Consider the following 11,282-nt stretch of genomic DNA (forward strand, 5'->3'; position numbering starts at 1 on the left):
AATATCTGTAACTCTGTAGGAGAAAGATTATCTCTATTTTATAGGAAAGAAAACAGAGGCCCTGGAGAGTCAAGGCCACATGTGTGCTGGAGGATAAATTCAGACCCAAGAGACCCCTCTCTAATGTACACCCTTTACAGCTATTCCTTATCTCACTTTTCAAGCCTAAAACCTCAATGTCTTCTAAGGAAACAACTAGGAATCTGAAAAAATTAAGGGGTTCAGAGATAGCCTGTCATGCTGGAGATAAATAGGAGAAAAGAGTTTGAACCATAGTTTGGCCACTTCATGTAACCTGGTCAACATTGCTTACTGTTTCTTAGTGTGATTGGGTGCAGAATGGGGATAATTTAGATACCCTGAGCCTCAACCCCTTGTCCAAGAATCATCAATAATCAGGAGAATTGAGAAGGTACATGACAAGATGCATATGAAAATGGTGTGTAACGATACAAATAGAAATCCTTAGTTCCCATTATCAATGGTAGAAGTAGGCTAGACAACACATCCTAGAGCAGTGGTCGGCAAACTCATTAGTCAACAGAGCCAAATATCAACAGTACAATGATTGAAATTTCTTTTGAGAGCTAAATTTTTTAAACTGAAACTATATAGGTAGGTACATTGTTATTAACTTAATTAGGGTACTCCTAAGGCTTAGGAAGAGCCACACTCAAGGGGCCAAAGAGCCGCATTTGACTCGCGAGCCGCAGTTTGCCGACCACGGTCCTAGACCATCAACTGTGCTCCTCAGAAAAAAAATCCATTTGTTGTTATTTCCCCAAAGGGAATAGGCTAAGAAGAAAATGATAATGGGCAGCATGGCAGAGGAGGAGAAGGAGGAAGAAGAGGAGGAGGAGGAAGAAGAATTTAAAAGGTGGTCATCCTATTGTGGGGGGTAGGCAGGCTCCCTCAGAGCAGCTACAGCTCCACACACAGTCAGAGACAGTGTCCAGGGCTCCTTGCCAAGAGGAGGAATTAGGCAGAATAAACATTACATCATAATTACACTAAACTTTCAACTGGGAAAATGAAAAGAAAAACCTCTTCCTCTAATTAAATAAAGTTACCTAATAATACATAACTTCTCTTACAGTCAGAGCCAATGTTAACGCAGTTAAAACTAGCCCTTGTAAAAATAAAGAATGAAAAAAAAAATAAAACTAGCCCTTATATAAAAATCAGATACGATAAACAATATTTTAATGAAGATGCTGGCATTTCAAACCTCGGACCCCCAGGCTCTGAAAGCTTTCTCCAGTCTTAGGGCATTCATGGCATATGTGCCAAAATTGTCGATTCCCTCCTCCTGGCCTGCATCCATGATGGCGTTATACAGTGCCACAGAGTCTTCTCGTCTGTGATACAGCTCCCAACCCAGCTCACCTAAAAGAAACCCACAAGCGCCACATCAGAGTAAGAACAATGGTCACAAGGAATAGTATGCATTAGCTAAAACACATAAATAAATGGAGAGGTGCCATTTATGCAACATAGACATTGCTGAGTTTTAAAAGAACAGTTCATAAGGAAAAAAAGCAACAAAAACCTACTGCAAAATTCATGCCCAATCCTGTCTCTCACACAGAGGGCGGTATCTAGGACACCTCTTCACATGACGTAGAAAGACTATAGTGCAGGAGGAGTTCATCTTGACCCCTGACCGGCTTCATGATGTTGAGTAATTAGCATGGCATAGTTTATCTAGATAAGGGGTTCAAGGATTAGGAAACTCTACTCCCAACTCCTTGCCCCAAAATCACAAGGCTTAAAAAAATAGGCAATTGACACTTATTCAAATGGTCTTCATTGTGGGACAGTCACAGTCTCTAATTCCTCCTACTCCCCCTTTCTTCCCCACCTGGTCATTCCTCTCACCATTAGAGCTATAGGCAAAAACCAAAGGAAATGAAACCCAACCCAGTCTGCTTATTTTTTATTCTGCTCGTGCTTTATTCTGTCCCCACTTTGCCAAGGTTAGGTGGGAGAGGGTGGGGAAAAGGTACACCGATGCCAGGGAAGGGCTACAGCCTTTGTTCTGTGTGTTCTCCTTGTTCCCCAATGTTGAGGGCTGGTGGTGATGTGTCTTTCCAGGACACCACCAAAGCAAGAGCAACATGTCCTTGAACAAATGCCTGGGCACCAAGTACTCCTTCTGTGAAAAGACAAGGAGGTCTAGAGGAAGTTAGACGTGAGCCCAGAGCACCAATGGGGAGGTGAAGAAAATTCATTCAACTCTTGTTCTGAATACCTACTATGTACAAGGTTAGGTACTATATGAAGACTTCCTCAATACACTTAGAGCCTAGAAAGGAAGATGGAAAACAGGAATGCTGCAAGAGAGGTGCCTGATACATTCAAGATGGTCTCTATGGGAGACGATCTCGAATGTTCCCAGATAGAGTCCACTGGCCTGAATATTCTGTCAACCCTTCCAACTATTCCAGCAGCCGTCATCTTCCCATTCTTTTATTTACCCTTACAATTGGAAATTTGTGGAATGATCTCCCAGGCTAAAAGTGCAGAGAGAGAATTGTCATAAAAGTTGGGCAGGAGAACTCTTTCTCCAAAATTATACAAGAGAGAGAGAGAGAGAGAGAGAGAGAGAGAGAGAGAGAGAGAATTTTTGGTAGCTTCTTTTAAATTTTACTCTAAATTATTTTCTGATTCTTACCAGTATAAGATATCCTAATAGCAGTGACAGGAATGTTGGAAACTTTTAAAGACTTGGTTTGAAGAAACTTGAAGACATCATCACTAAGATCTTCAGAGGTCAGTTTCTGAAGGACCTTTCTTGCATGCGGCCCTGCAACTCCAAGGACTCCAAGCTCATCAGTTACGTTTTTAATTTCAACATCATATCCACCTTTGACTGCCTCTTCTTCAATCCATCTGCATTAGAGTCATAAACATTGTGTTAAATCTTGCTTGAATAATGCATGTTGGTAACATATTATTTCTCTGAAGACATACTTGGTGTCTAGAATTACCAGAAAATCCCCAGGGCATCGTTTCATATAATCACCTAATTTTTAAAGTTGAGGAAACTGGATCCCAGACATGTTAAGTGATTCTCTGTAAACCACCTGCTTATATAAACTGGGGGTAATTTTTCACAGTACAGAAGGATCCTTCAATTGAAATGAGCTCTGGCACACAATTAAATAGTGACAGCCCTATTGTATTTAAACTAATGACTCAATCTTCAAAAATTAATTTAAACCCAAATTTTCTCCAATACCTGTACACAGGAGGCACATTCATGGTGCCAAAAGTTAATAATGGGCCTGCCATCAGACACAGAATTACTCTGACAATCACAAGGAAAATATAAAAACTCTAAAGACTAGTTTCCATTTCTGTCCTGATGAGTTATTGGAACCCGGTATAGAGCTTGTTTATGATTTATTGAGCAGTCCCTAGAACTACACAGATCTATTGTAAGAGGATCACCTGGATTTACACAAAGCTAAGCTACTACCGAAATGGCTCCCAATACATCCTGGATTGGAGGATCTAATTTGCATCATTTTATAACTAGAGTGAGAATCTGTCAGCGTCAAGATTTCTCCTGCCCAACTTTTACACCTATTCATTCCTAGTCTGACATTTAGTAAACAATAATATTCCACATTCTAAAGATTCTTGTGAAGGATCAACTTGACGGTCAACAATTTAGATGCAACTGTGGACCAGAGAGCACAAAGCATGAAAAAGGAAGAAGATACCCCAGGGAGGCAGCTTACTAAATGTGGGCATCAGAATAAAAAGGACTGACTGGCTTCCGCAAGTTACTTTAATACAAACTTCAGTTTCCTCATCTGAAAATGGGAATAGTGTATACCACGCAAATATATATCTATTAAGAGAGGTAATTAATATAATATGTAAAAAGAGTTCTGAAACAATGATGATGCCCATAAATAGGAGTTGATATTATTAGAACCAGTAGAGGAATTCCCTTTTGGAAGGGGGTGGAGACAGGGTCCCTCACTTTCAATAATTTCCGTATAGACATGAAGTTTATTCGAATCAACAAGGTTTAAGAATTAAAGTTGTACTTTCAACTACTGGTGAAAGAAAAACTCAGCTTAAGACAGAGTCAATGTTTAATCCATATACAATTCTCTTACTAGGTGCACACTTACCTAAGATCATGAAGTTCTGATCCAGAACCAGTTATTAATAAAAACTCCCCAGGAGACTGGTGAGAAACAGTCAGCTCAGCATACACTCGACCTTTTGGTGTTAACATGTGACTTATATTTGTAAAACCCACCTGCACAAAAGAATTTAAAATTATCTCAGGATGAAACAAAAATCTTATGTATCCCTTTTAAACCAACATGGAAATAAAAATGTGGGTGTCAACAATAAAAAACATCTGAATCTTATCATTTATATCACTTGTTTGAATTATTTACAAACCTAAGTCCAAGATTAATTTTGAAGTTCTCAGTTTAAATTACAATTATTTGTCATAAAAATTATACTTCAGTCAAAGTTGTAGCTATTGACAGAATTAAGCAAAGTTCATAAGATTCTTGGATGATAACTCATTCAATAAAAATTTAAATTAAAAAATTAGCTAGAATATTCTTTTTTTAAATATATTTTATTGATTTTTTACAGAGAGGAAGGGTGAGGGATAGAGTTAGAAACATCAATGAGAGAGAAACATCGATCAGCTGCCTCCTGCATACCCCCTACTGGGGATGTGCCCGCAACCAAGGTACATGCCCTTGACCGGAATCAAACCTGGGACCCTTCAGTCTACAGGCCGACGCTCTGTCCACTGAGCCAAACCGGTTAGGGCAGCTAGAATATTCTTGATCAGTTGACGAGTTCTAGTGTTCATACCGAAATCATTAAGTGGACTAAAATAACATATTGGGGGTTTCTATTTTTTTTGTTTTAAATGAGAGGATAGAGTTAAACAGGCCACAATCCTGAACCTTGTACCATTATAAGGTTATTTACCTTTGGAATGACATTTGCAAAGAGATGGTCCAACAATCTAGTAGAATCTTGGCCTTTGATGTTAAACTTGCCAAATGGTGACAGGTCAATCACCCCTACTCTTTGCATAACTTGTTTATACTCAGAGCCCACCGGCTCAAACCAGTTTGTGCGGCGAAAACTTGGCCTGAAACATAGTTTGTCATAAAACAACTGTCATTAATTTTCAGAAAATTATAGAATAAGGATATTTTAATTAACCCTATTCACCTAGTAAATTCTATTTGGAAAAAAAATGCAACCTAAAATTCTACTCTGCAAATCATACGTCTATGTTGGAATCTGATTTTTTAAAGTTACTCATATGTCTTTTTTAACCCATTTCATAGTGAATAAATTATCTATTAACTAGAAAATAAGATAGGACATGTGGGCTTTCAAATCTGGAAGAGAGCTTAGAAGTCAAACAGTCCTGTGGTCACTAAGGAGCATTTTAAAAATGCTAACTATTTGGACCTAATTTAGAATATATGGGGGTGGAGCTATCTTGTCCAGCACTCCTGAAAATATTAATGCAAATAAAATCATTGCCCTTATTAAAATGCAGCTTCTGATGCAGCAGGTCTGGGTGGGGCCCGTATTCTGCATTCACAGGCTCCACACCGGGACTAGGCAAGGATCTGATCCAACATCTTCATCTTTTAGAGAAAAGACACAACGTGAATTCCAAGGCTTTGCATTATTTACTGACAGAGCTGGCCCTGGAACAAAGGTCTCTGATTCATTATGTAGGGTCCCTTCTACTTGATGAAGTGGACTCCTAATGTGGTATTTTAACTTCAGAGCAGGATGCTAAGTCTCAAAATGAGTTTTCAGTAGTTTAATTATTAAACTAGTAGACGAAACAAGCCAGATCCAAACAGCACAAGGTTAAGAATAGATCTGTTATTTATCTGAGTCATTTAGGGAAAACCAAACCAATATTTTGCCCCCAGATCATCTAGACTGGCTGCCTGGGGAGCCCAAATACTAAAGTAATCAACAACTGGCCCTCTACTATATTTTGCACCATTTAGGTCTGGTGTTAAAGTAGACATCAAAACCGTTTTTAAATAAGCAATAAAAAAAGGGAACTTCATTCCTAGATTTGCTATTTGTCTTCTCTTGGGTTATGCATTCTCCTGAGAAAAAAATATGTAATCACTATAAATCTCAAGTACAATGATGACATGTAATCCAAGTAAAACAAAGGCAACCACTCTAGAGGAGTTCAGAGAATTGTTTTAGTGACCGTCTTTATGTTTTAGCTTAACCTCGAATGCTACGTAAATGATCCTTTCCCCTCCTTTATCAACAGTGCATACAATTTGCATGACTTGGTATACACACACTGGGAGGTAGTTGCTTTGAGCTATTCCTTGATAACTAGAAGACCCATATTTCCATACTATTTCCATACTATGTGATTCAACCAGGCCTCCTAAGCTGGGACAAACCTTTAGGAGCCAACCGAAGGCATGTGAGGATGTGGAGGGGGTGAGAAGGTTCCTCTGAGCTCCTGGGAAATGCCAAGCCGAGGCTTCACCGGGGCTGGTGTAGGGCTCGTGGGGCCAGATGGGCCCTAGATGTGGGCCAGTGTCATGTGGGATAGACTAATGGCTCCACTGCCAGAAAATAGATGTTGTAGGAATGAGATGGAGCGATAGGGTGGGAGAGGAATCGGCACTGATGTCCCTCCATCCCACCTCTGAAATTGCATTCTACAGTCAGAGCCCCAGGCAGGTCAAGTCATTTACTTACCTGTACCCAGTGTCCTGGCCCAGTTTGTAGAACCAGTGTGGCTGTTCCCAGCCCGCATGGAATCCCATGGAACATTTAGACTCCAGGGTTTTATAAAGCCCACTGACTCGCTGAGTCGGCCTCCCAGCAAACCGTTCTTCTTTAGGGTACCCAACTGAAAAAGGAAACCCAGAACTGTAACAGCATATAACCAAAGCTAGCAAATACTTTGAAGGGATTCACAAAATGGAGAACAGTATTTAAAATCCAGAAGCATATACCTGTATTAAATTGATGTAAAACAAAACCATCAATGCTGTCATTTTTATATTGATCATCCAAGGGGAAAGTCAAAATGAATTTAAAACCGAAAATCACTGATGCACTCTACACATGAAATATATACATTAATATAGATTTCCTGTTGCATCTTAGAAGCACAAGGCTTTTCAGACTCCCTAACCACTCCCACCAAACTGCACAGAACAAAAAGCATCTAGATTCAGAGGCGCTGCAAGTCCATTTTGCACACACTCTGTAGACATAGTAAATTTGCACTTTACCAATATTGTTGAATCCATACGACTCTCTTGCTTTGGCCTCAGTGTACTGAGTGGTTGTCCATTTGCCATATCGATTGGGATCCAATTCTATTAGGTCAAAAGGAGGCTCTCCATGCAGGATCCAGTCACTGAGATATTTCCCTACCCCGCCGGCGTGGATTATGCCATATCTTTCAAAAATAGAGATACATATACTGTTATTGACACGTGTTATTTTCAAACAACAAAACATGTCCAAATATTTTATAGGGCCTTAAAATTGGGGTGTTCTGTGCTATTCATAATCTTTATGCTATCATATTTTTCCTCAAAAAGAAAACATATTTAGGCATCTAAATTAAATGCACCTGACTTTGTAGCTAGTTTGTTTCCAGTTTCAAGAGATGCATACATACAAAGCAGCCTACAACTCTTAGCTAGTAAGGATGCTCACTTCAGGAAAATGGGGTGAAGGAAGCAACAGGCAGATGTAGTTGATACCTGATCAGCCCTCTTGAGCTGTGATTATCCTGATTGGGAATTTGCAGCAACATGTACACTGTGGAGTGGGATGCTCATCTCTTCTTGGACCAATTTAGTTCTGTGCCAGGATCTTGGGCCATTATCTTAGAAGCATTCAGACAAGAGGCACTCACCCTGGGACTTGTGGAGAGGAGGCAGAAAGGAACACTGGCTCCTGTATTTTGTAACTAACGGGTCACTTGGTATAGAAGTTGGGCTTGTTTTCTATTTCCATATGAAGATGCTTTAAAACCAAGAACATGATTGTGGCAAATAATGTGATATAGATGGAGGGATCATAATTTAATGTTGGCTGTGTGCTGTTCCACCCACTCACTCTCGTCTAGTAAAGGACTTTACCGTGGGTTCATCTGTGGTTTAAGAGAGGCTTCTGGGGAACTGGCTGAGCAGGGGCTTATGGAGAGATGACCATGAAAAGGAGCTTTATGAGCAGACCTCTAAATGCAAGAAATTACAGGACTCAAATCACAGCATCTTAACAGCCAGGTTCTAAGTGCTTGGGAGGAGCTTAGCAAAGATTGGAAATGTCAACTAACTTTTACCAGGTTTGCTATTTGATAAAAGCAAGTGCCTAAATGTGTTAGAAGGCTATTTCTCCAGCAGAATAAAAACTCAGAATGGGTAGTTCTCTTGATAGCTTAAAGAAGAAAGACAGGCCATCCAAATTATCCACAAACAACCTCACTAAGCTTTAAGAAAGCAAGAAAAATGATTAAATATGTGCTTAAAATAATTATGAAAGACATGCTTAAAATGTTTATTCACTTACCCAGGCCCAATGTATGAAATACAACAGTTGCCATCTTTGAGAGCTAGAGGTACTGTATACAAGGCTTGAAACTGCATAAACTTTTACTGACATTTATTGAAAGTGCTTACCATTTTCCAGGCATTGTTTCCATCTAACATGTACCAACTGATTAATTCTTCAGCAACTCTATTTTGCCAGTGAGAAAACCAATCCACACACAGGTGTTAAATAAGGCCACACAACAATAAAGGGCAGATTCAGTATAAAAAGTCTGTCATCTGACCCCAGTGTATACTCCCTCTTATTGGACTTGACTTTGATGGTTCTATATCTTTTTTTTCAGCCAAGACACATGTGACAGAATTCACATCCCTGGCAGCGTCCTTGAGCATAGCCAGGCTTGTATTTTGGTTTCCTCTGGTCTCATTGCTACACCATCAAATTCTTTCCCTCTCAACAATGCCCATAAGCAAACAAGTGGGGCAGGGTGCTAGTGTTAGGGGATAATCCTGAATCAAATCCAATTTCTTTTAAAAAAGTAAATCTTTTAATAATGTCCACTCTCTAACCATCACCAATTTATATGTAAAATGCCACATAACTAAGTGTTATGAAACCTCTATTCAGAGCCCCTATTTTAGTAGCTAAACACATAGAATAAGGAGATCTGGGTATGATTTTTGTTCTTCCACTACTAGCTGCAGGACCTTGGGCAAGTTGTGTAACCACCCTGAGCTTTAATCTTCTCATTTTCTTTATGTGCTCATTTTCTTTACAGTGTTGATGAAGAATGAATTGACGTGACATTTAAAAGCACATAGTAGGCAAGCAATACCTGGTGGCTGTTGTAACAACAGAGGATGCCCAGTTGATAAGATTTTCATAAGGAAATAATGTATGAAGTGAAAGGGAACATGATGAGGAGAGTTAGGTTCTTCTTCCATCTCTAGCATTCATCTGCAGAACTTGTTTCTTCTCAAAGGCCCAGCTGCTAGGTTTTTGAGTGTCTGTGTCTGTTAAACTGTCAGATGTTACATTTTTAAAGCATTCTCCCCTCTTTAAGTTTGCTGTTTATAATCAGTTCTAAGCCAAGAAAACAAGATTCAACTCAATATAATTAATTAAACTTTTTGGGGGGGAGGCACTGTGTTAGTCACCAAGAAGCAGAAAAACTTACTAGATTGTGATGAAACAAAAGTAAAGCACCTTTATCTGAGGGTAATCTGTAAGGTAAATGATCACTGGCATATATGTAGACAGTTGACAAATACCTGTCCTATGGTCTGGTTGCACTAGAATAACAAACAACATAAAAATAACGATTCCTGGACCCCTCTCCAGACTACTGAATCAGAATCTCTAAGAGTGGTCTCCAGGAATCTGTTTGTTTGTTAGTTTTCCAATTCAACACATCTTTCATGGATTCTAGAGACAAATAATAGGAATTTCATAGATAACATAAAAAGGAGAATGAAACACATGCAAGTAACCAACCATAAAGTTGAGGTTCTGTTTTTAAACATTCCTATTAGGTGATTCTGGTGCTCAGCCAGATGTGGGCACCACTGGCCTTCAGAACCATGGAATGGATCACTGAGATATGCAGGGAGGGGCAGCTAATGTGAGCATCCCATCATATTACATGAGAAATATCTTAGCTATTGTGAATGATGCTGCAGTGAACATAGGTGTACATATATCTTTACAAATAAATGTCTCCAAATTTTTCAGGTAGGTACCCAAAAGAAAGATTACTGGGTGATATAGTAGCTCTATTCATAATTTTCTGAGGAACCTCCAAATAAAAACCACATGATTTCACTCAGATATGGGATATAAAACAAAAGACAACAAACAGACAAACAAAACAAACTCATAGATATTGATAACATTATGGAGGTTACAAGAGGGGGTGAGGAGTATTAAAAGGATACAGGGGATCAAATATATGGTGATGGAAAGAGATTCAACTTTGGTGGTGAGCACAAAGCAAAGTATACGATGTCATAGTAAAAAGTTGTACATTTGAAATTTATACAATATCATTAACCAATGTTACTCCAATTAATTTAATTAAAAACAAGAAAAATTACACATTCTGATTGTAATTTTAATACACAATTAAAAACTTTGTGCTTCAGTGGACACTATCAAGAAAGTGAAAGAACCCCAGAATGGGAGAGAAATTTTGCAAATCATGTATCTGATGAGGGTCGTATATCTAGAAAATGTAAAGAACCCTACAATTTAATGATAAAAAGACAAAGAAATAATACAACTTTTTAAAATGGACAAAAGATACAAATAGACATTTCTCCAAAGAAGATATATAAGTGACGTGCCAGAGACACACTTCCACATGCACATGCCTATAAGACTCCATAGGTGATTACCTGAGCCCTCAGTGACATTACACCTTCTAGTCCCATATCTCCATCTGGTTTTCTCCCTCCGGATGTCCCAGAGACCTAAACTTAACACTTCAAACCCAACCTATAAAAAAATGACACTTGCCAAAACCGGTTTGGCTCAGTGGATAGAGCGTCGACCTGCGGACTGAAAGGTCCCAGGTTCGATTCCGGTCGAGGGCATGTACCTGGGTTGCGGGCACATCCCCAGTGGGAGATGTGCAGGAGGCAGCTGATCGATGTTTCTCTCTCATCGATGTTTCTAACTCTCTATCTCTCTCCCTTCCCCTCTGTAAAAAA

At 39.2% G+C, this 11,282-nt stretch overlaps 1 protein-coding gene across 2 annotated transcripts in view; it reads right to left on the bottom strand.

Moving 5' to 3' along the window:
• DMGDH (dimethylglycine dehydrogenase) overlaps positions 1-11,282 on the bottom strand; it is a 55,283-nt gene that overhangs the window by 23,869 nt on the left and 20,132 nt on the right. For both annotated transcript variants that reach the window (XM_005858075.2, XM_005858076.2), the window contains 6 exons: positions 7,302-7,471; positions 6,760-6,913; positions 4,981-5,146; positions 4,149-4,279; positions 2,675-2,892; positions 1,229-1,386 (listed from right to left, as the gene is read on the bottom strand). In XM_005858075.2, coding sequence (XP_005858137.1) covers positions 1,229-1,386; positions 2,675-2,892; positions 4,149-4,279; positions 4,981-5,146; positions 6,760-6,913; positions 7,302-7,471 — 997 coding nt within the window. The remainder of the gene's footprint in view (positions 1-1,228; positions 1,387-2,674; positions 2,893-4,148; positions 4,280-4,980; positions 5,147-6,759; positions 6,914-7,301; positions 7,472-11,282) is intronic.

This window comes from Myotis brandtii, unplaced genomic scaffold, assembly GCF_000412655.1.
Source record: "Myotis brandtii unplaced genomic scaffold, ASM41265v1 scaffold115, whole genome shotgun sequence".
NCBI classification, from domain to species: Eukaryota; Metazoa; Chordata; class Mammalia; order Chiroptera; family Vespertilionidae; genus Myotis; species Myotis brandtii.